This window comes from Aulonocara sp. 'chitande type north' Nkhata Bay, linkage group LG2 (assembly GCF_057382095.1).
Source record: "Aulonocara sp. 'chitande type north' Nkhata Bay isolate Kocher_YH1m ecotype deep benthic linkage group LG2, A_spYH_male_GT1.1, whole genome shotgun sequence".
Lineage (NCBI taxonomy): Eukaryota > Metazoa > Chordata > Actinopteri > Cichliformes > Cichlidae > Aulonocara > Aulonocara sp. 'chitande type north' Nkhata Bay.
Genome location: NC_141345.1, coordinates 36,853,947 through 36,880,188, shown reverse-complemented (window position 1 = coordinate 36,880,188; position 26,242 = coordinate 36,853,947). Strand labels below are relative to the sequence as shown.

Genomic DNA, 26,242 nt, shown 5'->3' with positions numbered 1-26,242 from the left:
AACATTATGGTTCAATATAGTGCAGTACAGTCTTTGTATCTACCACTCAGTTCAATTTTATTCATAAAGCTCCAAATCACAACAGCAGTCGCCTCAAGGCGCTTTATAATGTAAGGCAGACCCTACAATAATACACACCGCTCATTGCATCGCTGTGATGGTCACGTAGCTTTCCGTTGCCCTGGAGCTCCACCCGTTTGTAGTTGGGCAACAGAAGATGCCTGGGACAGCTCAGCCATAACTTTAAACTTTTCCTGCTCATACATGCTTGGAACGATCTTGCCACTAAAGTGGACGCGCGACAGGATATCATAGCGTGGCTCAAGCACGTCCATCACAGTTTAAACACCTTGTTTGGCACAACAGAATACGGCCTCCCGTCTGCAGCTAAACACCGCAGTAGCTTCTGTAACAGCTTTAGCCCGGTCGGACTGGGCAGCAAAGCGCTGCTTAAATGCCACAAACTCCTCTGCTCCTCCACTTGGACCGCCAGCGCTGACCATAGCTATCGCTTGACAGACCCACCACGCCACCATACACATACTTTTTTTCGAATCTTTGGATCACGTGCGTGCCGAACCGTGGAGTGGGATCGGTTTGGATTACGGATCAACCGTGATCCGTTGCACCACTACACAGCACCAATAATAATAGTAAGATGTATAACTGATCAGTGATTCATATTTAAACTGAAACATTACATGTATAAAGCCTAATTTACACCACGGAGCCCTGTTTGTGAAGTTGGATTTAAGAACATGTTTACAGCCATCTCGTGCCAGTGCTGGTAACAGACAGGACCAGCAATGCAGTGGAAAGCAACGAGACCGGAACATTAAAAGCAGTTTAAGAGTCTTTTGAATTGCCCCAAGCAATAAAGAAAAAACAACAAGGGTTTACCATACTGTCCACTGTCACTCTTCTGTCTCTTAAGCAGTAAGTCAGTTTACATTGTTGGCTAGCTAGGCTACGGTTTATAGAGCACTTTATGAACGAGGGCAGTGAGGAGGAGAGCTTGTTTGAGTCAGCTGCACCTGATGGCACTAAATATGTTCCAAAAACTTTAGAAACCTACTTCTTAAATGCATCTTTACAGGCAGTGTTAAATCTATCAGTTGTTTGTGAAGGGCGCTCTTGTGTAAATTAGCTTTAATACTTGTAGTGTCCACTTAAATTTCAGTATTTAGAGGCGCTCACCTGTGAGTTTTGTAGGTTATTCCAGGCCATTCCTCACTTTGTACTCATGAGTGTCTGTGCTGTGCTGTTTGAAGAGCTGCAAATGGAAGGCCGAGAAGCCACAAGTCACTTACATGTGCGTTTGTCAATTCCCTATTTTAAATACATCACATCGTAATCTTAACTCCTGTATTGTTCCGCAGATCTACAAGAAATGGCTGTCAAATGTCTGATTGTAAGACTAACATTGAAGGAACTATTTTTTTAAAAAATCCTTAAAACCACTTAAATTCAGGTGCCAGACACACTATGGACCGAGCTTCAGAACAAAACACATGTTACAGTAAAAACAATAAAAACATTTAAAAAAATCTTGCTGCTCATTGCTGCCCTCTACTGTGTAAAATTAAGACAAGCATAGAGACAACACTAAGCACCATCTTTGTCACGCTTTTAGCCTGTAGCAGCGGTCCCCAACCTTTTTTGCATCACGGACCGGTACCGGTCCGAGGCCCGGGGGTTGGGGACCGCTGTTCTATAGCTTATAGAATAGTTTGCATGACTTTGATTGTCAAAAGAAGCCGGAGTGCCCAGAGAGAGAGTATCTGTAGGCACAGGGAGAACACGCACACTCGACACAGAGGGTCACAGCTCTGGTTCAAACTGGGAACCTTCATACTGTGAGGTAACAGCCCAGCCAGGATTCAGGCTCAAGAAAATCACTCTGTAATCATTCTGCCTGACATGAATACATGCATTTAAAGGCAAGTCAAGAGTGTAAACTTCCAGTTTGATGCATTAAACAGAATTCAACCAGAAACAAATAAAAGGGAAACTCTGACAACATATAGTCTGAGGCAGTCTAGAATGCAGGTTTACCCTGACATGAAGGGAACTCTGAGTTAGGGCTGGGCCATTTTATACCTTTCACGGTAATACCGGTACAATGTTGGGCAACGATAAGAAAATGAAATATCGCGATAGAATATGGGTAAAACGCGCATGCACGGTGCCTTTATTTTCATACGCACACGGTGGAAAAAGCATGGCAGCGACAGAGAATGAGAAAGGCGAAAGTGGATCGCTGAATGAAACGAATCAGAATTGGTTTGTAAAAATGGTTCAGTGGTGTGGAACTGGTTTAGCTTTCGTCCGTCAGATACACACCAAAGCACAATGTCTGGTAGAGCGTGCTAGCGGATCATCGTTATTACCGTGTTTTTTGGAAAATAAGTCGCTATTAAAACCTCTTTTTAAGTGTTGTGGATATTCTACATGGTTATGCTGAGGATATGTCGGCCAGTTTCCACTGGAAATACCTTTTGGTTAAACTGTCAGCGAGGAATTTGCATTTGCACTGTTAAATGTTTATATAACTTTAATGCAGATAAAAAACAGCTGCTTGTTTCAGTGAAAATACATTGATGTTTTTTTTTTGCACCAATAAAGTTGTGGAGTTTTAAAGTACTTTGTCTGGCGTCAGTTATATCGTCAATTATATCGTTATGGCAAATTTCAAAATATATACCATGATAACTATTTTTGGCCATATTTCCCTGCCCTACTCTGAGTTTTTTTTAATCAAGTGAGCCAACTTAAACTCTGAAACAAATACTAAGGTAACACACTCTGAAACCAATCTGCTGGCTAGCACGTTTTCTCCAACAAACTAAGTTACGTGACATTGGTATAGGTTGCATTCACATAACATTAAACTCCACAGAGCCTATGCAAACAAATGCTGCACTCTGAATACAACTCAAGTCACAGCGAATGCACTCAGACCTGATTGAACTACATAATCAGCTTTTTCAGGACCAAAGTCTCAGTTCTGCATCAACTCACAGTGGAGCTACTTCTAAAACAGCACCTTGGTGTACATATGAAATGATGCACTCACCAAGCCCCATAGGAAAGCAGATGTTCCAAAAGCAAGACCCACTCTGAACCAGTTGGGGTTGGTCATATCAGGCTTGGAGCTTGTGAAAGCAGACCTGCAGCCAGCTGGAACAATGAGAAACCACAACAACATGAAAAACACGGTCTTTGTATGGGCAGCCAGTACTCATACAGTCCAAGTAACGGTACATGGAATGGTTCTTATATAGCGCCTTTCTACTTCCCTGTTCATACAAGCACCTTTTATTAACTCTAACATTTACACACATCCACACTAACGGATACATTGGAGAACAACTTGGGCTTATTATCTTGCTTAGGGACATTTGGCAAGTCAAGGATCGAACCACCAACCGTGATTAGTAGATGACCTGTTAGATGTTTTTTAATCTTTACACAAAACAAAACATGCACTGAAAACCTGGGTTGAAAGCAGTTGCTAATACTTTACCAGTCTTTAGTTTTGATGTTTTATTTTACCCCTTAGTTATAAAGCCAAAACCAATTCATGCTACCAAAATGCTAAACTAAGCTAAGCTAAGCTAAGCTAAGCTAAGCTAAGGTCAGCCTGCAAAACAAACAGTCACTGTTTTAAATAACGAGCCAAATCACGTAGCCTTAAAAATTTTAACGACGATAATTAACAGCTTTTCGTGATTTTACCTCTGCTGACGAAAACAGCCCTGGACAGCAACCGGTTGAAAGTCATTTTCGCTGAAGAGAGCACCTTCCTCTCGACTCGCACGTTCGCACCGCGGTTGATTAAACTTCCTGTCAGACCTGATACCAAGATCACCGATAAATCAAACGACCACTCCGGAGCATCCTGCCCCTTTACTGGAAACAAACATTTGATTATGGTTAAACTGGTATCTTTATACAGACATAATCCAATTTTACGTTATACAATAAAATTAACGAATGAATTTGTCAGTTATTATATTTAAATATCCAGAAATTACTCTTTACCACTACAGTGAAAGAAATATCACTGCGTATAACGTGGTTTAATTGCGGTGTCATCTGATGCACGGTGAGGTGCCAGTCAAACGTGTGTTCGCCCACCACCTCCGACCTGTGAGCAGGCTCACAGAACAGGCTGACCCGGAGGAGAAGCGCGTCGGCCATTTTGCTCGGAAGGGGGCCTTGGCGTCAACACGTGAGAAAGAGAGGTGTCTCAAAAGATCGAAACAGCCTGGTCTCTCTACCTCAGCCAGGACATTATTATTCATGTTTAAACCGAAAGAGACATAAGAAGCTACTACAATGCCCACAATCACCCTGCCGCCGAAAGAGAACGCGCTCTTCAAAAGAATTCTGGTAGGTTAAAATACCCGAGATCACGTTAGCTTGCTGGCTAATGGTAGTTTGCCAAGTAGCCTTCAGTTGCGAGATCTACAAGAGACGTGCCAGTGAATTAGGGATGTGTTCGCTACGCCAGACACACTGCGATTAAGTCGGCAGTTTTATTAAGCAGTAGCTGGAACACCGCGAAACCAGTCACGTGTTGTAGTTCTGGTGCCTGGCCATGGGGACGTATTCGGCTCGGACGTCTATGAGCACGTTTGTCTGGGGTCTGTTTCCAAAACAGTTGCACCTTGTTGGACTAGTTAAGTCCAGCGGCTGCAGGAGCTGGTCAGCCCAGATGGAGGTATGAGGAGCTTCCTCTCACTGCTCTACTGATCATTTACAGTGTCGCATAGATAAGAAGGCGCAGCGGTTTATTAAATACAGCAACGTGAAAACCGGCACATCGAAACACGTCAGCCGCTTCTGTTATAGTTAAGAGACTCGAAAACACGCATGCATGTTGATGCCCTCTGCTGCCGTTTGACAGCTCCTCGCTGTGGCGTTACACTGCATCAGACGCATTATCAATAATAAGCTTTAATGACGGTTTGAATTGAAATATATGGAGAAAGCATAAAGTCTTAAAAACTGCTGTAAATGTTCTGCAGGCAGGTCTGCGTGGTCACAATAACAGACCCTTGCGCTGACTGTACGGTGATGACGTTTACGTCACTGGGCCGTGGGGATCCTCGCAGACTTGTTGATGCTGCTTTAGGAGCATGTGGTGCTTTTCCTGCTGGCTGGAGGAAGGACAGAGTCACTGGAACAGTGTTTTCTTTTGCAGACCTACAGTAATGTACTGTTCGTGGACTTTAAGATGACTCGCTGCAGTGTCAGGCACCTGATATAATGTGCTTTGTCCTTTTTCACAGAGGTGTTATGAACACAAGCAGTACAGGAATGGTCTGAAGTTCTGCAAACAGATCCTGAGTAACCCCAAGTTTTCTGAGCATGGAGGTAAGAACCTGATGCACCGTGCTCACTGTCAGCCTCCAGTCGTTTTAGGGGTGACGTGATATTTAATGATATTAACACAATGTGACACAGTGATCATTGTGTACATTTGGTTGCACTCCTGTACAGTGGAATAAGCACCAGAATCCCAGTGTGAATTCATCCAGGAACACTGGGATTAAACAGCTGTAAACAACTGCCGCTCTTTCTAAACTCCTACATTCAGTATTCTAAAGTTTAAAACTAAAAATGTTGCCAGTAAAACTTTGGGTCTGTTATCTTGGACACTGAATTAGTATTAAAATTCATTCTTAATATCTGCACCATCATAACGTTTTCAGCAGCACAGACACTTTGCATCAAAGCACAGGCCAAAGTTCAGACTGCTTGCTTTTCTTTATTGCTGCTGCCACACATGCTAAGGCTTACAAACATTACATTGCTTACATTAAGATTCTTTTATTTGACTTTGACCTTTGATTCTGCTTCAGATTTTTTCCCGGACCTTTTAAAATGTATTTAATTTTGCAATTAAGAAAATTATTTCTTCGAAATGTAAAATTTTAAAATGCACATAAATACATTTGGAAAGGTCTTTTTTGACAGATGTTTGCAGCTGGATGCAGTTTCTATAATGGACCCAGAGCAGATCACTCTGAAAGACCTGCGTTTTTTTTGCTCTTTTGAATATTTATTATTGCTCGTTAATAAGAGAGAATTTTTTTTATCTGATTACTCGATTAATTAATGGAATTATTGATGGAGTACTTGCTTAATAAAATAATTGATAGCTGAACCCCTGATAGTTGAATGTATGAATAAAGAAATTAGTGGTGGCTCAACCCTTTTGCACTCTATGTAAATGTCTTCATTTCCAAAAGAATGTCATGCTTGGAATAATTGCTGCCTGTGGTACTTTGAAAAATCCCAAGTGGAGTCACATGTTCAGAATCTTGATATTGAAAACTGTTCAGTTCAATATTAGTTATGTTGCCGACGACAACAACAGAACCGTAAGTGAGCAAAAACTGGGAATAAGATGGTTGCGTGTCATAAGTATCTGTTCTGCTGATATCTCTGTGATGAAGCAAACTTCCCCTCACCGAGTTTCAAATTGATACCATCGGTGTATTTACTAATAATCCTGGACAGTTTGGTCAAGGTCAGAGGTCAAGGTGTCTGAAAGTCCTGTGAAGAACTCTAATAACTTGAGAACAAGGTGATTAATGCCATAGGTGCACCTACCAGGAGGCTGACGAGTTCTGCTCTCCACCACTAATATGTTGTCTTACTGTTGGGGTAAGATCATTCCCAGCTCTGGCTTCAGGAGCAGACAGACTTTAATGAAGTCCAAAGCAGTAAGGAAGCTTCGTCACTGTTAACGCCTCCATGATGAGCTGCGATTCAGACTGTGAGCCAAAGTTGATCAGTTATTATCACAGCACAGAGGTTCCTGCATCATCTGGAAAGCCTGGAGCCCAGAGGAGTGCAGGCTTTTTAATGCAAGCTGCTGAGGTTTTACAGTTTGACGAAACTCAGTAAAGATATAATGAGCAATGTTTAACATAAAAGCTGCTAAATTACTCTCTGCACATATCTCTGTGAAGAAAGTAACATTTAAGAGTGGTGAAATGCGTCACATCGTGTCAGCTTTCTCTGAATGCGTCACTCCTTCCTGCTCCAGAGACGCTGGCCATGAAGGGTTTAACTCTCAACTGTCTGGGCAAGAAGGAGGAGGCGTACGAGCTGGTGAGACGAGGCCTGCGCAACGACCTCAAGAGCCACGTCTGTATCCTTTCAGTGCTCCTGCCTTTGTTCAGCTTAACAGCAGCTGCTGAATCCACTCTGAGAAACCTGTGAAAAATGTCTGCCTGAGTTCTCATATGAACTCGTGTAACGTGTGGGTAACTGTGTTTATGCGTGATTTTCTCTGACGCTCTGACCGTGCCAGGCTGGCATGTGTATGGCCTGCTGCAGCGCTCAGATAAAAAGTATGACGAGGCCATCAAGTGTTACCGTAACGCTCTGAAGTGGGATAAGGACAATCTGCAGATTCTCCGAGACCTCTCCTTGTTGCAGATCCAGATGAGAGACTTGGAAGGATACAGGGTGAGGAATGACAAATGAGACCGTCTGAATCAAAAGATGACCGTAGAAGGCTGACGCTGGGCAAACTGATCTCGTGCGTCAGTTTCCTTTTTAGCGTCAAAACACGCAAAGTCGGATTGTAAACACGGACAGTTGTGGACTAACATTGCTGCTTCCGTGCGCATGGCGCCTCTTTCCCTCTCCAGGAGACTCGGTACCAGCTGTTACAGCTCCGCCCAGCCCAACGAGCTTCCTGGATCGGCTATGCAGTGGCTTATCACCTGTTAGAGGACTTTGACATGGCTGCAAAGATTGTTGAGGAATTCCGCAAAACACAACAGGTGAGTAGCTCTGGATAAGAAGGCCTTCATGACCTTAACTAAGCAGTGATCATTTAAAGTATTCGAGCTGTTGCAGAAAAAGCCTTGTTCTCATCGACTTCTGGAAGTCTGCACGTCTTTCTGCAGCTACACTTGCTGCCACTTGGTGGCAGGTTTAAGGGACATCTGCACGGGCTTCATTTTTCTGACCAGGAAGTTAGGCTCGTCTGTTTGGCTGTCTGTAGTGAGAAGCAGCAGAAGGTCTGATCGATGCATTAGTGTGCACTCTGGGGTGTCCAGTCCATCCAACCTTCTAGGAAAATTACTACTAATAATAAAAATAATAAACGTGAAGTTCAAAGTGAAACATCCGGCCTAATATGGGCATTTCAAGTCCATGTGGCAATGTATCATTTTTTGTTCCTTTTTATGTGCGTTGTTTTTCAGACATCGCCTGACAAAGTGGATTACGAGTACAGTGAACTGCTGCTGTATCAGAACCAGGTCCTAAGGGAAGCCGGGCTGCACAAGGAGGCCTTCGATCACCTCAACAGCTACGAGAAACAGATCTGTGACAAGCTGGCTGTGGAGGAGACCCGAGGTGGGTAGTGCAGTGTCATGCTGCTCACTGAGTGTTTGCAGGTGGTAAACCAAGTCAAGTCTGCAGCTTCTGCAAATGTTTTTCAGCTGCTGTTCATAAGAAAATGAATTATCAGCTTCACTGGACTTTAGCGCCAACAAAATAGATTTGGCACACAAGAATAAAGCACACTCAGTGTACTGTGTGTAGTTAGTGGGCAGCACTGTTGGCTCACAGCAGGAGGTGGGCTCCTCACAGTCTAAAGACGTGCAGTTAGTGGGGTTAGCTGTGAATGTGACTGTAAATGTCTCTGTGTTAGCCTCGCTCCATGTGATGTCACCTCGCTCCATGTGATGTCACCTCGCTCCATGTGATGTCACCTCGCTCCATGTGATGTCACCTCGCTCCATGGTGCCTGGGATTAGTCCCAGCCCTTCCCTGCTACGCTCATTCCTTTTCAGTTTCACTTTATTTCTGAAGCGCTTTAAAACAATATAACAGCTGTACACAAAAATAAAAGAATAAAGCCGTACAGGGTAAGAGGTTTAAGAAAAGGTGTGTTTTTAAATGGGTTTGAGAAGCAGCAAGAGATGGAGCCTGCCTGACCTGCAGTGGCAGACGAAACTGCAGAGGCTCCGTCTGGTTTTATTAAATGTCTTTGTGACAGTGAAGAGCACCTGGTTAACTGAGGAGCACTGACGGCATGTGGGAGGGAAGCAGCTCAGACAAATAAGAAGGGAAAGACCATTAAGACTTAATGGGAAGCCAATGAAGGGACACTGAACCTGGGGTAATGTGCTCTCGTTTGCTTGTACCGGTTTAAAATCGTGCAGCAGCATTTTGTACCCGCTGCAGACATGACAGGGAGGCCTGGCCGAGTCCAGTCTAAAGAGAATCACAATAATCCAGGAGAGACGTGATGAATGCATGGATCGGAGTCTCCAGGTGGCATCTAAACAGGACCGGCTTAATTTTTGACAGCTGCCCCCACTGCTCCAGTGTGGAGATGAGGCTGTGTCAGAAGCAGCTGTTAGATCTTAAAGCACAGGTAAAAGATAAGATAAGATAACCTTTATTAGTCCCACACGTGGGAAATTTGTTTTGTCACAGCAGGAAGTGGACAGTGCAAAAGTTATGAGGCAAAAATTAGGATACAATAAGAATAAATACAGTACACAACTGTACAGAATAGAATAAAATAATATACTATATACAGTAGAATAAAATAAAATAAATATACAATAAGATAAAAATAGAATACAAATACAAATACTATATACAACTGAGTAAAAATACAACGATGACAGAAAGGATTATTGCACTTAGTATTATTGCATATGTGTGGATGTGTGTGCTTGATCAGTTAAAGTCTTTATTATGGAGTCTGACAGCAGTGGGGAGGAAAGACCTGCGAAATCTCTCCGTCCCACACCGTGGGTGCCGCAGTCTCCCACTGAAGGAGCTGCTCAGTGCTGTCACAGTCTGCTGCATGGGGTGGGAGACATTGTCCATCAGGGATGACAGCTTAGCCGCCGTTCTCCTGTCACTCACCACCTCCACTGGGTCCAGAGGGCATCCTAGAACAGAGCTGGCCCTTCGGATCACCCTGTTAAGTCTCTTCCTGTCCCCAGCAGAGATGCTGCCGCCCCAGCAGACCACGACATAAAAGATAGCAGAAGCCACAACAGAGTCATAGAATTTCTTCAGGAGTGGGCCCTCCACTCCAAACGACCTGAGTCTCCGCAGCAGGTACAGCCTGCTCTGCACTTTCCTGTAGAGGGCGTCTGAGTTATGAGTCCAGTCCAGTCTATTGTTCAGATGAACACCAAGGTACCTGTAGCTGTCCACAGCCTCAATGTCCATACCTTGGATGTTCAGTGGTTGCAGTGGAGAATGCTTGTGCCTGCGGAAGTCTACCACCAGTTCCTTGGTTTTACTGGCGTTGATCTGGAGGTAGTTCAGCTGGCACCAGTCCACAAAGTCTTGGGTCAGACCTCTGTACTCCTTGTCGTCCCCATCAGTGATGAGGCCGACTATTGCAGAGTCATCAGAGAACTTCTGCAGGAAGCACTGGGTGGAATTGTGGGAGAAGTCTGCAGTGTAGATGGTGAAGAGGAACGGAGCCAGAACCGTTCCCTGTGGGGCCCCCGTACTGCAGACGACCCTGTCCGACACACAGCCCTGAGTCCTCACATACTGTGGTCGGTCGGTGAGGTAGTCCAAAATCCAGGTAGTGAGGTGATGGTCCACTCCAGAGTTCTCCAGCTTGTCCTTCAGAACCGAGGGAAGAATGGTGTTGAAGGCACTGGAGAAATCAAAGAACATGATTCTCACAGTGCTTCCAGCGGTCTCCAGGTGAGCGAGGGAACGATGTAGGAGGTGAATGACGGCATCATCCGCTCCAATACCAGGCTGGTAGGCAAACTGAAGTGGGTCCAGTGATGAGCTTATTAGGCGCCGAAGCTGAGCCAGGACCAACCGCTCCAGGGTCTTCATCAGGTGGGATGTCAGAGCCACCGGCCTGTAGCTGTTGAGGTCCTTGGGGCGTGAAGTCTTTGGCACTGGTACAACACAGGAGGTTTTCCAGAGCTGTGGGACTCTTCCCAACCTCAGGCTCAGGTTGAAGAGGTGCTCCATCACCCCACACAGTTGGTCTGCGCAGGACCTGACGACCCTCGAGCTGATGCCATCTGGGCCCGCTGCCTTCTTGCCATTAATCCTCCTCAGTTCCCTCCTAACCTGGGTGGTTGAGAGAGACAGGCTGGAGCCTTGTGTTGAGTGTGTATTGGATGCTGTTGTTGGGGGTGGGGGGGAGTGAGCAGGGTGAATAGAGGAGGTGTGAAGTGTCAGAGGTGGAACAGCAGCAGTGGGGGTGGGTGAGTCTGCAGCCGATGTTGTAGACTGTCTCATGGCTGAGTCAAATCTGTTGAAGAAATGATTCAGTTCATTTGCCCATCTCACATCCCTCCCAGGCAGAGAGTTCTGCTGTTTGTGGCCCGAGATGGTTCTGAGGCCTCTCCAGACTTCACCAACGTTGTTTTGTTGAAGCTGGTTCTCCATCTTCTGCCTGTAGCTCTCCTTCCCTTTCCTTAAAAACACTGTTCCCAGAATCCATCGCTAAAAAGATGTCATTAAAAACTCTTAAAAGAGCAGATTTGGTGCTGTGGTGTGTTTTAAACCCAGACTGGAACATTTCCAGGTGTAAACAGTACCTTTTTTGGCAACTTGGAGGGCGACAAAGCAGAAGGGTCAAGGTTTCATCAACAAAAGAAACCCGGCCTTCAGCAAACAAAAGGGGAAAGAGACAAGAATGGCTGTGGGTGTCGTTGGTGTTAAAAGTGTGAGACCTCTGAGTCAGCGAGTGTTTGTGTTTGCAGGAGAGCTGCTGCTAAAGCTGGAGAAACATCAGGAGGCTTCAGAGGTCTACAGAAGACTCCAGGAAAGGAACCCAGAAAACTGGGCCTACTACCAAGGCCTGGAAAAGGCCTTAAAGCCAGGTGAGGACTTCCTCATCCATCACACTTCTTCTGTTGTTACTTATTATAATGAAGGCGTTGTCGTCTCCCTGCCTGGCTCCGACAAAAAAATCGGATTTGATCAAAAAATCTGAATTGAGCATCAAGACCTGCAGAGTGAACGTAGCCTCAGGGAGGATTCAGGGTCACCTGATCCAGCCTAACTATACGCTTTAGCAACTGAAGACTTGAATTTCACCTTATTCTTTGCTGTGTGTCCTTCTCTCTTCTCCACTACTTGCACACTTTGTCCCAGTTAAAAGCCCGTCTGCTTCTTTCACAGTGGGTGTGAAGGTCCTCCTCCTGGGGTCAGGGTGGGGCTCCTGTGGGTTTGAGCACTAACATTTTGTTCACATTAAAACTTTGACATTTTGCACAATGACAGGTGATACTGTGAAAATGACAATTTTTATTAACATTTCTACTACTCGTGGTCATTTAAGGGTTATTAACCGTTATAGATGAACATTCTTAATAAATGACATTAGAATAAGCACAAAACTGATGAAGAACTTCAATTTCACTTTCAATTTTCCATCTGTCTGTCTCGAGTCTTCAGTGGTTGTACACGCTGATCCACTTCATTTCTGGAGGCTGTTTTGATACGATTCAATAAACTGAAGCCTCTGTCACAATCTGCACTGGACGCCTGAATGTAGCACAAATATCCACAAGCTGTGAGCCCATGTCTGCTGCTCTATGCTCCAAACTGATGTCTGAGCTCGTCCCAGTCCTTGTGTACCTGCTGATGCTCGAACAGCAGCATGGAGCCATGGCGCCTGCTCTTTGTGCTGTAATAATGTGGGGAATGTGGTCATAGCACACTCTTAGCTCTTAACAGCCACGTTCATCCCTTTGTAGTTACAGTTTGTTGTCCTCTGTGGCTGCGAGATAATGCACCATTTGACCACCAAACAAACTGAACTCAGCAGATATCCTGAGTGAGCAGAAGTTTGGATTGTCTGTGTGAATTTGTGATATTAACTGACCCCTGCAGCTTTAGTTGACCATTTCCTCCTTTCTCTTCAGGCAGTTTAGAGGCGCGGCAGAAGATTTATGAAGCGTCCTGCATAAAGTTTCCTAAAGGCCTCGTTCCCCGAAGGCTGCCTCTCAACTTCCTCACTGGTAAACCTGGATTTTTGGCAAATACACCTTTTCTGTCTGTTATGTCTTTTATTTTATTAAATACCAAATCACAATGTTGTTATTCTCACACTTGTGTTTACTGCTTCTGTGAGGTGGTGTTTTTATTTTTTAAATAAAGAGAAAAAATTAGCTTATGGCTGTATCTGTGTCAGTGCGTAACACGATGGACCCAGCATGTTTTTATCAAGTATGCGCTGCCCCTGAAGTTTAGGGTTTGTAAAAAGTTGCCATCAACAGTTAGAATTCATCACAGCAAACAGGAAGGAATCAGCTGCGGCTCAGAATAGGCGACACTCATGACCTGGGATTTGTTGTCTCTGTATTTGGTGCGCTCAGAATTAGCAGAAACAAACTGATTAGTCAGCTTATGAGTGTAACTCACATTTTAGTGACAGCGTAAACCTCGCTGTGTGTTTGCTGTGTGTTTGTGCTGGCCAGGGGAGAGGTTTCGTCAGTCTCTGGACAGCTACCTGAGGATCAACTTCAGCAAAGGCTGTCCTCCCGTCTTCACCACCCTCAAGTCCCTTTACAGCGACAAAGAGAAAGTACGTTTGTGGTGCTTAAAACGTAAGTCTGTTTTGAAAATGTTCTTTAAAATAAAGGGATAATAAAGTTGTTTTCTCTACGTGCAGGTCACAGTTATTGAAGAATCAGTAGTTGGCTATGAAACCTGTTTAAAAAGCTGTCGAATGTTTAGTGAAAATGGTGAGTGCTAATTGGTTATAATGGTTTCCATCATCTCCAGTCTCCATTTATTTATTTGAAAGTTTGTGACTTGAACCAAAGCTCAGTGACAGCTGTACTAAATGTGTGCACAGATGATGGGAAGGAGGAACCCCCCACCACCCTGTTGTGGGTACAGTACTTCCTGGCACAGCACTTTGACTTCGTCGGCCAGCCACGCCTGGCGCTGGAGTTCATTAATGCAGCCATCGACAGCACACCTACGCTCATTGAGCTCTTCCTCATCAAAGCCAAGATCTACAAGGTGTGGTGGAAAGCTCTGCACACACAGGTGTTTTTGTTCACTGTGTGATCTTTCCATGTCTGCTAACCCAGCTCCTCTGCCCTCTAGCATGCAGGCAACATAAAAGAAGCAGCTCGGTGGATGGACGAGGCTCAGGCCCTGGACACTGCAGACCGCTTCATTAATTCCAAGTGTGCCAAGTACATGCTGAAGGCTGGCCTCATCAAGGAAGCAGAGGAGATGTGCTCCAAGTTCACACGAGTAAGCAGATGGCATGTTTGAAATGTTGCCAAAGTAATAAAACTCCAGCATTGTGTCAGTGATCGAGAGGGAGGAGTCATTGGGACGGGGAGTGTGGACCTGAGCTGGTGTTGTTTGGCCTTCCAGTTTGTACATAGCACTCAACAGCAAAGCCTATAATTGAAGTTAAGAGATTATATGTGTGTGTGTGTGTGTGTGTGTGTGTGTGTGTGTGTGTGTGTGTGTGTGTTGCCTTTTGCATCACTCTGTGATTAAGGAGCTTGGAAAGAAAAGCGTCTGGACTTCTGTAAGTTGCTTGAAGACGTTTCACCTCTCATCCGAGAAGCTTCTTCAGTTCTATGAGTCACATGGTGGAGAGTCCCAGATTTAAACCCCGTGGGAGTGTCCCCCCAAAGAGGGACAACTTAAAGAAGTCCAGACGCTTTTCTTTCCAAGCTCCTTAGACTACGATGCCCTTCACAGACATCACTCTGACACAACAAACCTGCTGTACAGGGTCAGTGCAGCTGTGACTGAAATGCTGTCAAGTTCAGCTCAAAGCTGAAAAGATCAAAGATGTGATCCGTCTGTTTGCATGAAGACAAAACACCAACCTCGTTGTCTACGTAAACCTTTTCTTCAGCTACTCAGCTTCAGCTTAGCACCAGCACATATCATTTTCCTCAGTTTGTCTTCTGGTGGCACAAAGTAAGTTTGGAAGTTTGTGTATTTCAGGAAGGCACGTCGGCAGTGGATAACCTGAACGAGATGCAGTGCATGTGGTTCCAGACAGAATGTGCGTTGGCCTACAAGGCGCTGAACAAGTACGGAGAGGCCCTGAAGAAGTGCCATGAAATTGAGAGAGTGAGTTCATTGTTCATATTCACACGTTCCACCCAACTGCTAACGACAAACGTTCAAACCTTTTCTACAATATCCTGCTACCTCTCTAGTTCAGGTGACAATCTCTGGCTTGAAGACAAATAAAAGATTTCCAAAAACATCATAGATTGCAGCACAGTCTTACCTTTCAAGTTCAGCTAATTTCCACAAAGTCTTAATCCAAGCAACTGAGACGACCTAACGTTATCATAACGATCAGAAGTTTTCTGATCACCCGCTGATCAAAGCTGCCCCCTTCTTCTCCTCATCAGCATTTTGTGGAGATCACTGATGACCAGTTTGACTTCCACACCTACTGCATGAGGAAGATGACGCTGCGCTCCTACGTGGACCTGCTGAAGCTGGAGGATGTCCTACGGCAGCACCCATTTTATTACAAAGCTGCTCGCACTGCAATACAGATCTACCTGACCCTGCACGACAAACCTCTGACTGATGACAGCAAGGAGAGCCAGGCAGACACGGGTCAGACTCTATGTGCACGCGCAGCACGACTTTGATTTACAAGTAGCTCTTTTAACGATGTTATGAACTGGTTCTTATCTTTCTACCCTATCTGAGCACTCAACTTTACACAGCTTACCTCATTCACCATATCACACAGGCAAGTTCTTCCTGTCTACCATTCATACACATTCATACTCAGATGGATGTGTCGCAATGCAAATTTAGGCTTAGTTTGTTTGTAAGGATATTAGGCTTGCAGGGATTGAAGCACCAACCTTGGATAGATGGCTTGATATTTAGCTTCTGAAATACAGATTGTTAAAGAGTTAAAGAGGATTTTAACTTTCAGAACACTCGTGGGGGGTCTTGGCTTTTTTAGTCTTTGCTTGCAAAGATGTGTAACTTTCATACCACTCAGAAAACAAAAATGGATGCATTTTCCTGCAGAACTTGTGTAAAACTATCTCTGTACATGAAAACAGCATTTTCAAATTTGGGACATTGCACAAAATGTAAAAAACAAACAAAACTGAACTAAAACAAACAAAAAAGCCATTGACAGTTCTGAGTTTCAGAATCTGATATGTTCACAGACTCGATCCACAAGCTTAGGCTGTGTTCTGCAGTACAGGCCTGCACACATAGCCAAAAGCTTTGGCCTGGTGTCCTGTACAGCAGCGGTCTCCAACCTTTTTTGCGCCACGGACCGGTTTATGCCCGACAATATTTTCACGGACCGGCCTTTAAGGTGTCGCGGATAAATACAACAAAATAAAACTAGTACCGGTACCGAAAAAAGAAGATTTATTCATAACACACTGAAAAGACCCAGGAAAACCGAGTAAACGATAAAAACGATAACAAAATAACGCTGAAAACCGATAAAAACCCTGAAAACCAGACATTTCACACCTGAACCTCAACTCTCGCGGCCCGGTACCAAACGACTCACAGACCGGTACCGGTCCGAGGCCCGGGGGTTGGGGACCGCTGCTGTACAGGGGTTAAGCCCGAGTTGTTTACTAAATCAAATTTTAAAACCAGTCTTTCAGTGTACAGTCAAGTTGAGGTCTGTTCTGTCTTCAGACGTAGCAGACATGCAAAGCTGGAGTATAAGGCACTGCATTATGTCATAACACTGGTTTTCTCTTTCTTCTCTATAGAAAATCTGACAGACAAGGAGCTGAAGAAACTGCGCAATAAACAGCGAAGAGCACAGAAGAAGGCCCAGTTAGAAGAGGAGAAGAAGAACGCAGAGAAGGAAAAGCAGCTCAAGAACCAGAAGAAGAAGAAGGAGGATGATGACGAAGAGATTGGAGGGCCTAAAGAGGAGCTAATACCAGACAAACTGGCCAAGGTGGGCAGATGTTTGCAGCTGGTGCAGCTGCCCTCAGTCATACATGTTACTAATGAAACAACTCCTCCTTCCAGCCGGAGAATCCTTTGGATGAAGCAGTCAAGTTCTTGATCCCACTTAAGAACCTGGTGCGGAAAAAGGTTGAGACTCATCTGCTGGCTTTTGAGATCTACTTCAGGAAAGGTGAGACGGGCTTCAGCACAAAGACTCATCTCAGTTTGTACTGTTGTATTGCTATTCCAGTGTCCAAGTCCATACTAGGTGTTCCAGAAGTATCTTTGGCTTATTGTCACAGTAACATGACGTGCAGGTTTAGTGTGGAGCAGCGTTTGCTTTGATGCTGCAGGGTCTAACTCTGTAGATGAAGAGGGAAAGTGTGGGTGAGGGCATGCAGATGAGTCTGCATGCCGCTCTGACTCCCATGTCCCCACCCTTTCTCTGACTGCTGTTGAAGTTCTTCTGGAGGATGAACTTGAAGTTCTCATGGTCCATGGCCTCTGAAATGCCACGCTGGTACTGCAGTGCACTTGTGCCCTCACTATATTTGTGGGTACACCATGCCTGTCAAACATCCTGTCCTGCTACCTGATCGAACTTCCTGGTGTTTTTCACCAGTTCCTTCCAGAATCTCCTCCAGCAACGGCACAAATCAAAGCACAGTCGGACACATTCCCCAACCTAGAGGTGCAGAGAAACATCTACCTGATGGTATCTCTCACCTTCATGCTCCTTCAAGCTCAGGCTGCCCATTAGGAAGGTGACGTGTCAAGTCTCGAGCTTATTTCAGTAGCCAGGGGTCAGACTGCAAGGGCCTCAACTGTTGACCACAACCCAATTCACTCAGGTGGTGAGCCCCAAGAAGGCGGGCCCATGTTGCTAATTTGTGCTGCACCTTAACATGACTCTGTGGGCTAAGGCTCTGCCACTAGACCCTCTCCTTCATGGCCTGGTTCCAGAGTGAGGTGGAGATGATAGTCACCTGAATGAGAATCTGAAAGGCACAGAAGAGCACTAGGATGGAAGAGATTGACTCATGGAAAACGAGAAAGCTTAAGAGATGTAATAATAACTAGCAGCCTGAACATCTAGAAATGAAGGTAGATGGAGGAATTCAGAGTTCGACTTTCTTACATTCTGGAAAAATGACAAAAACGTTGTCCCTCTGTCTTTCTCCAGAGAAGTACCTGCTGATGCTGCAGTCCATAAAGAGGGCTGTTCACATAGAACCTAATAATCCATGGCTGCATCAGTGTCTTGTCCGCTTTTTCAAAGGAGGTAAGTGTGACCTTCTGTGAGCTACGTGAACTGCTGTGATTGTCTCGGGGTATCACCGTTCAAAGCTTCACTGGGCTGTCTTATATACTTACAGTGAGTGGGAGCACGGATCTGGCAGAGGCAGTGAGAACGGTGCTGAAGCACGAGATCTCCAGGCTGTTTGGAGAGAGCAGCCCTCAGAGCTTCAACAAGAGCTACCTGAGCCAACACTCCAACTCCATCCCACACAGACTGGCTGGTACGCAAACCTGGTGGTGAATGTTATGACCCACTGTGGGCTCAGACACTGTGGGGTCAGACACTGTGGGGTCAGACACTGTGGGGTCAGACACTGTGGGGTCAAACACCGTGGGGTCAGACACTGTGGGCTCAGACACTGTGGGGTCAGACACTGTGGGGTCAGACACTGTGGGCTCAGACACTGTGGGCTCAGACACTGTGGGGTCAGACACCGTGGGGTCAAACACCGTGGGGTCAGACACTGTGGGGTCAGACACTGTGGGGTCAAACACTGTGGGGTCAAACACTGTGGGGTCAGACACTGTGGGGTCAAACACTGTGGGGTCAGACACTGTGGGGTCAGACACCGTGCGGTCAGACACTGTGGGGTCAGACACCGTGGGGTCAGACACCGTGGGCTCAGACATATTAGAAAACGTGTCTGAAAGAGAATCTTTAGAAGTGACCGCTTTGGGTCAGGCCACAGGTCTGTTATTATGAACAAACAGTCTTTTTTAAAAAACATTTTTTACACACAGCATAAGAGGAAAATAAGTACTGTGCTGAAATCTTTTGTTCACTCTTTGAAACCAGGCTGTAATCTTTATAAAGATGGAGCATTAGTCCTCCATGTTTTCTGAAGCTGCTATTTTACTCATTTTCACTTCAGTCTTGAGCATTTTCAGCATATTTTAGTTAAAGTTGCTAATTTTTTGAGTTTATTGGAAAAGGGATATAGGATCATAAATACACACGGTGCGTAATTACATATGTAATTGCAATTTCCAAACACATGCAGCACACCAAAGACGAAGGGTTTCAAAGTGTTCTCGTGCTAATTTAAATTCAGGCCTGCACCTTTAGACTCAAGATATGAAGGATCATGTATTGCAAATGTAGTCCTGATGTTATTCTACTCACTTATTGTTAGCAGATTAAATATGTGACTCTCTGGGCAGCTGACAGCAGGTTGCTAAACAAGAATAGCTGGTTATAAGCTGATATTGCTCTTAGCTTATAAACCCTATAAAATCATGCCAGCTAATGTTACCCTTTTTTTTGGTATCTAAAAATTAAACTTTCCCCCTGATAAACAGTTTAATTACATTCTCACACCATATTGGAGTTTACTCACCAAGCATCAGAGTCCAACAAAGTTAATTTCACTTCAAAGACTTTTCACTAATACCGGCTAACAGAGGCTAATAGTAGCTAACAGAGACTAATAGTAGCTAACAGAGGCTAATAGTAGCTAACAGAGGCTAATAGTAGCTAACAGAGGCTAATAGTAGCTAACAGAGGCTAATAGTAGCTAACAGCGGCTAATAGTAGCCCTTACTAAGAGTTCAGGATATTTTCAACAACTTGCCTCTGTATTGCTGTCATCAGTCAGAAATGAGCTTCTCTGACTTCTCTGTTCAGACCTGTTTACTGATGTTGAGCCTGTCACACCAGGTCTCCCCATGTGCTTCAGAAAAACCCTGAAACATGCTGAGTTTTGTACATGACCAGAAAGAGTGAATCAAGTTGCCAGTGACAGATTTGCATCTCTGACAGACGGGTGAGATGTTGGGGTTATGAAACCTTTCTGTGGAGTAATGTGGCATCCACTGCACGTGACTGTGACAGGAATAAGGAGACTTATCAGCGTCAGTATTGAATTTATTCATCCGTGGTGTCGAGTTGGGCACGTTTGCTTTTTTAAAATATATAATCTCAAATTTTTAAGTACCAGATGCAGGGATTTTGTAAATATTCTCTAATTGTGTGAACGACACAAATGTATTTTCTATCTAAAGATCCCAAATGTTACACATGCCTTTCTTTTTGCAGACTGTGAGTTTAGATCAGTTTTCCAATTAGTTTCAAAGAATGATTTCCACAAATTAGAGCATCATAAAGTACATATTGGCAGCCTTAATGTATTGTTTTGTCTATCCATCAGATTCTCAGTGTATTTAATAATAACAAACCTGTTACTAAAATATGATTTAACTTGAGTAGGGTGATGGAGATCAGCAAGCAATGTTGTTTTATTCTTATGGGATAGTTGTTCATACGCAGCCACGCTGGGCAGGTGTGCAGTGTGGACCGTTTTCCCACCATGTGAGGATGGACAATCCCAAGGGAAAAACGCCAACTTCCTCTGATTCTGGCAGATAAGTCTTTGAAATTCTGACTTCTTTGTAATTTTCCACTCTCAACAAGAATTGGCCAAATAGGTGGCAAAAATGTGGCAGAACAATAATTTTAGTTAATTATTTTAATTTGACATCCTCGTACCAGGATGGATGCCCCGCTTTGCTTGCTCTCTTATTTTGCCAAACCAGCTGTGGAAGGTTCTTCTGGATTGTTTGTCGTGATTCCCGTCCATCGCTGTTATGAAAGGGACGGGCTGTAAATAAGTAACATCCACCCAAGAGGAGACCGGCATACATCTGCTTACCTCCATGTATAGAAAAACCAGAAACTGATTTGGTGTTAAGAGAGAGGGGACTTAGAGACATGTCAGAGAATATCATCACGAGATTATCTCAACTGCATGTAATGTAGTTCTGTAGCACATAAAGGAAGAAAAGGGGACAACCTTTGTTAGAGTAGATCGTTACACTGTTACAAGAACAATGAACAACAGTTTGGCTTCTCTCTGTTAGCAGATGTAGACTTTTACATTAAAATTGCTTCAGAATATACGATCCACAGATACGTGTTGTATACAGTCGTGATGTGTACCAATCTATTCTATAAATGTGGGTCCAAAACCAAACTTAAAGGGTGCGTCATGTCGAACGGTTCTATTTCATTGAATGACTGATTCCACTGTTTGTCCTGCATACAAAATGTTGACAAGGTGACACAAATTAAATACGTGTGCCTGCCTGGCATAAAGCCAGTGTGGTCTGATGGATAATTTCAGTCTATTAACCAGTTTTTCTTTTGGCAGTAACAAAGTAGGACAGCAGCTAAACATTTCATAGAATCCAGTGTTGAAGGCATCTGGTTACTGGCTTTATTATCTAAGTGGGAAGATATTATGGTTTGTATTTCTTTCAGCTCAGTGTGAGCATGTAAATTAAGCTGAATCATCAGATATTGTGGGGAGCACTAACAGCTCAAAGAATGCATCCCCAAGTTTACCTGCTTCACCTTGCAAATGGAAAACTTTTGCATAAAAATAATCAAAATCTCTGTTGGTTTTATCCAGGATTGTCAGAAAACTGCCGTTTTGTCACTTGATCCTTTGTGTAACCTTAAATGCTCATGAATGCTTTAATTAACAGGCTAATACTCAGCGGAGTTTAGCCCCAAACTCAGTGCTTCTGTGCACGTCTGCAGGAAAATGCACAGTTAATGTTTGTGGAACTAAACAATCCACACTGGGGAATACAAGCTAACTAGAGATGGAAACGTGTACAAAGCATAGGACAGCAACAAGGAGGAAAAACAGGGATAAACAAAAGACAAAGACTGCAACTATAACAGAAGGTTTGGGATTGAAAGAGAGGAAACACCTCGGGAACACAGCTGAAACTGATAAGAGACCACGAAACTGAATACTACTGAAATAAACCTGAATACTTAACAAATGGGACGGGGATTACCTAAATAAAACAGGGAGACAAACATCACTGACAGAAACGTGACACAACAGGGCGAACACGAGGGAAATGATCATATAAAACTAGGCAGAAAGACTAGAATAGAGAACCGTTTCATGGTCTCAGAGAGAGTGGAATCGATAGAGATCGGATCCATCGATCAGAAAGACTGAAGAGAACAGAAGGATGATAGGGACGTCAAATATGATCACATTTATCAGCGTTACCTTTCACTGAATATCTAATCTTCTCCAATTTTAGACGTGGTGTCACTGAGTGCTGGAGGGAGCTTAGTTGACTTCTGCTGAAGGAGAAGACGATGTCTTGCCAGTAAGGAAATAAACGCCAAAATGTTTCATTGGTTAGAGGTAAACCAGTTATAGTCGACTGGGAGCCTAAATATGGCAACACGGGGGAAGGTCACTGAAAGGATCTTTGTCGTGGTATCGAAATAATTCTGCCAAAAGCGAGCGAGGAGTGAGCAAGAGAAGAGCACGTGTCAAGTTGCCCGATGGCTTTGTCGCAGTGATGACACTGGGATAGATTTAGAGCAATGGACTCTGAGGGTGCCATGATGCAAGGATTCCTTATACACTGTGAGCAGTACTGGGAACAGTTTATCCTGACACTTTTAAAGTGGAAACAGGACCAGGAGACTTATTACTTTGCATGCTTCTCATGGCGACAGTGATTTCGCCATGGCGTCAGGTTTTTTAGCAGCGTCCGAGTTTATCATGGGGAAATTGAGACGGTCTAGAAACAAACTCATTTCAGTGGAGATTTAGATTTATATAAACAGCATTAAATGAGTGAAAAACTTCCTCGTGGTGTTACACGCTGAAGGAAGGTTCATCCAGGTGCACTGAAACACAGTTCAGTGTTACTGACGCTTCCATTACAATAACTGGCCGGCGTTGCTTTTGTGAGCGATTATTTTGCCGGTCGCCCGTTCTGCCTGTTGGTCGCGTTCTCATCAGTGTCGTTTTTCCTTTTGTTAATTTTTGCTTCCTCAGGTTTGGTCAGAAACAATAATTCAGTAACACATTTGATGATTAAATGGTGATTAAATGGCTTTATTCCATTGAAAATGTGAAAGTCAGGTGTAGTTCCCTGTACTCCAGCTGAGACCAACCTGAACCCCGTTCAGAGTCCGACAGCCTCCTCCAGAGTAATTCAAGGTGGATGTTTCTCACCCAGCATTGACAGCTCTGGGGTGGAGCTGGATCCGGTCCCAACCGTAGCAGACGCCCGCTGGCTGTAAGGACGAGGACTCCCTTACTGTTAGTTATATTATAATTTTATAGCACTTTCAAGCACACCTTTCACTTAATTAAGGGCACTTTATCACTTTAACCATGGATTTGCACATAAGAAGTTTAATTATTTATTGAATATTTATTGGGAATTTTAAAAGCAGTTGGTAGCCTTGTTTCAGATCCTGCACAGCTGCTCCTCATCAAGGAACGTGGTGGTGTCTGTGAAAAGGACGGTGACTGAGAGAAAATAAGCTTTACCAGTAAGAAGTAATGCAAACGTGTGTGAAAAATGTAGAATTAAAGGTGATGCAAAGAAGTGACTGTAAGATGTGAGGACTCACCTTTCTTTCCTGTGTTGTCTCCAAGGTCCAGACACCATTTAAAGGTTCTGGGAGAGACCGTGGGTTAAGGGAGTGTGGGCAGTCTTTGTGCTTGGATGTTTGGGTTTTTATAATAAGGGCTTTGGTATAAGATTAAAGTCAAATATCTGTTAATATGAAAGTGTGAAATATATATATTTATTTATTCTAATTGATATATTGTGTAATGTGGTGGAAGGTTGGGATTTGAGAATTTACCTGTGAGTGGAATAATGGTTTAGTCTGTGACAGCTGGAAGTACTTAAGGCTGCCAGTTGTCAGTAGATGAAGTGTTTGTAAGGAGAGCTGTATGCAAATTAATACTTGTTCCACTGCACTTGCCCTGGTCCATCTCACTGTGATTCCAGCCGCTAAGGGCCGCCCTGTTACACCAACCATGGTCATCGTGGGTACCGTCCAAATGTCGTGTCTTCGATGTCTTGGCTACAACATGTTTGTCCTGTCCTACCCACCAGGCTAGGATCATTCACGTGATAGGGGGGGTCAGCATATTGCAGCCAACCGAGTTCTGTTTTCTAACTATTGGTGGAAGTCTGGTACGCTGTAACTTTAAGCCTCTTAACACTGGTGTATGTATAAGGGAAGAGTAACTGTTTGTCTAAACACAACAGTAGCAAAGTGCCAAAAGTCAATTTAAATGGTGTTTCTGGCACTTTGCTTCTGGCCATTTGTTCCCGTTTGTTTAAATGTGGAAGACAAGTTTGGCAGGTTTAAGATGATGTTTTTGCACCAACATGGTCAAAGAGCTGAAACAAACGAGCAAACAAAACCAAACAAACCTGGCACTGTGTGCTCCCCGTCCTTTATACAAACACAAAGCAGTTTGACTGCACGTGAAGCGGTTTTACGTTCGCCTTTATCCAAACCTTAAATGTTCAAATGGACTTGTTCTTACACAGCTTTGTCTCCTCCAGCTGAGCACTTTATACAGCTCTACATGTTTTAATATAAATATAATCCAGGAAACGTGGAATAACACTTTGATGTTGTCTCCAGTAAGTGAACATTTTAGCAGCAGCTTAGCCCTCAAACGTTGCACACCAATGACTGCACACATGTTTAAGCTTAGTTACTAGTTTGCACTTGAACATGTATGCATTTGTAAAACGTTTGAGATCCCTCCCCTTACCATCAACGGGCTTCTACTGATCCTTTATATTTCAAAGGTCATGTTATATGTTCATGTTAAATTAAAACGGCATCGTGTCATATTTATGTTTATCGATCATATTGTGAATTTTAGGGTGTTTGAGAGTAAAAAGGGAAAAATATGAGTACTCATATTTGCTCAGGAAATCACTTTGGTCCCATAGAAATGAATGTAAAACAACAAACGTGTGATGCTAGTTTGCAACAGACGCTGTTTACAGACATTTTGAAATCAGGTGCTCTACAACCCGGCGGGTCGGTGTTCCCTTTAATATAATTCTTATATTTGAACTATACAATAGGAAATGCTATAATGTTAATAAACCCCTAAAACTCATATTTTGTCAAATCTTTCAGGAGGTAAATTTCCAGATTGGCCTCTGCAGAGCCTCAGACCTCATTATCGAAGCGCTCGTCTTGACAGAGAACAGAGCGAAACCCCTCCTGAGGTGGTGTTAGAATATCCTTTTAAAAATAACTGTTTCTGAACCGTTTCATCTACAACGAACTAGAAAGGAGCTCGCCACAGAGCGCTGGCTGTGTCGGATAACAAAGACGCTCATATTGCTTTTCATGCTCGTTCGAATTGTGCAGATTCTGTCAGTTCGTACGTGATGTTCAGTGTTGTTTGAAATCATTGTGTGTCGTCTCTCAGCCGCTAAGATGATGGTTTACCTGGAGCCTTCTTCTGATAAGATGGCGTGTGAGATAGCTACAGCGCTGGACGAGTCGCTGGCTGGACGAAGCATTCAGGTTTGTGGTGCTGTCCACAGTGACGTCACACAGCAGCTTTGTGTCCACTGTAGTTGACTTTGTGTGTGTTGTGCTGCAGATCTGTGCCGAGGTCCTGGAGGCTTTGCGCGACGGCCAGCTAGGTGAGGGTCAGCAGAAGGCAGCTGAGGCCTATCGAGCTGCCTGCCATAAGATCTACCCCTACAGCCTGGCCTTCATGCCGCCTGGTTACCAGGACAACAGCACCGTAATCAGCTCTAATGGCGACCTGTCGGCAGGAGAGCTCGATGACATTGCGAATGAAATGTGAGACGTGATGAGGAGGAGAAGCGAGCATGTTGCCACACGCCGTAGCCCCTCCCAACAACAAACAAACTCCCTGACATTGCACTGAGCTGGATGGACCGAGTGCCACAGGAGACACAGAGACCTTTTTTTTAACAAAAATCGTACTGTTGTTGAGTACATGTAAAACAGAAAAAACACGAATACGTTTCGGGAGGCTTGAAAGGATTGTGGGAGACGTGGACCTCCTGGGTAAATGGCTTCTGTAAACACAGTCTAGGCTTTTATAACTCCTGTGTTTTCATGCCATCTTCTTCTTGTTGGTGCAGCTGCTTCTCAGATTTTTAAAAGTAATTTATATATTACAAACTGATGGATTAATAAAACAATGTTTGCAAAACTAAA

The 26,242-nt window shown here is 44.1% G+C and overlaps 2 protein-coding genes across 3 annotated transcripts in view; one reads left to right on the top strand and one right to left on the bottom strand.

Annotated features, from left to right (window-relative positions):
* ndufc1 (NADH:ubiquinone oxidoreductase subunit C1) overlaps positions 1–4,237 on the bottom strand; it is a 7,048-nt gene extending 2,811 nt beyond the window's left edge. Inside the window, exons 1-4 of the mRNA XM_086261516.1 lie at positions 4,045–4,237; positions 3,739–3,912; positions 3,077–3,180; positions 1,198–1,273 (exon numbers count right to left, since the gene is read on the bottom strand). Of these exons, the coding sequence (XP_086117642.1) occupies positions 1,214–1,273; positions 3,077–3,180; positions 3,739–3,784 (210 nt within the window). The 5' untranslated portion in view covers positions 3,785–3,912; positions 4,045–4,237 and the 3' untranslated portion in view covers positions 1,198–1,213. The remainder of the gene's footprint in view (positions 1–1,197; positions 1,274–3,076; positions 3,181–3,738; positions 3,913–4,044) is intronic.
* Positions 3,884–26,242, top strand: LOC147338366 (N-alpha-acetyltransferase 15, NatA auxiliary subunit-like). Of its 2 annotated transcripts, XM_086261495.1 has the most exons (20): positions 3,889–4,395; positions 5,298–5,382; positions 7,064–7,168; positions 7,331–7,488; positions 7,674–7,808; positions 8,235–8,388; positions 11,745–11,864; positions 12,912–13,007; positions 13,467–13,573; positions 13,661–13,733; positions 13,847–14,016; positions 14,104–14,256; positions 14,971–15,099; positions 15,390–15,603; positions 16,749–16,942; positions 17,017–17,125; positions 18,119–18,217; positions 18,312–18,455; positions 25,476–25,573; positions 25,653–26,242. In XM_086261495.1, exons 1-20 carry the CDS (start codon positions 4,342–4,344, stop codon positions 25,860–25,862), a joined length of 2,607 nt encoding a protein of 868 aa, XP_086117621.1. In that variant the 5' UTR covers positions 3,889–4,341; the 3' UTR covers positions 25,863–26,242. The 2 variants fall into 2 exon arrangements, with proteins under 2 accessions (XP_086117630.1, XP_086117621.1); XM_086261504.1 differs by lacking the exons at positions 25,476–25,573; positions 25,653–26,242 and adding an exon at positions 25,178–25,469 and having other exon boundaries at positions 3,884–4,395.

Excerpts from the sequence above, each read along its gene's own strand:
- LOC147338366 (XM_086261495.1), top strand. The coding sequence starts at position 4,342 with ATGCCCACAATCACCCTGCCGCCGAAAGAGAACGCGCTCTTCAAAAGA. Across the intron at positions 16,943-17,016 it reads TACCAGACAAACTGGCCAAG|CCGGAGAATCCTTTGGATGA; the intron begins GTGGGCAGATGT and ends TCCTCCTTCCAG. Across the intron at positions 25,574-25,652 it reads TGGCTGGACGAAGCATTCAG|ATCTGTGCCGAGGTCCTGGA; the intron begins GTTTGTGGTGCT and ends GTTGTGCTGCAG.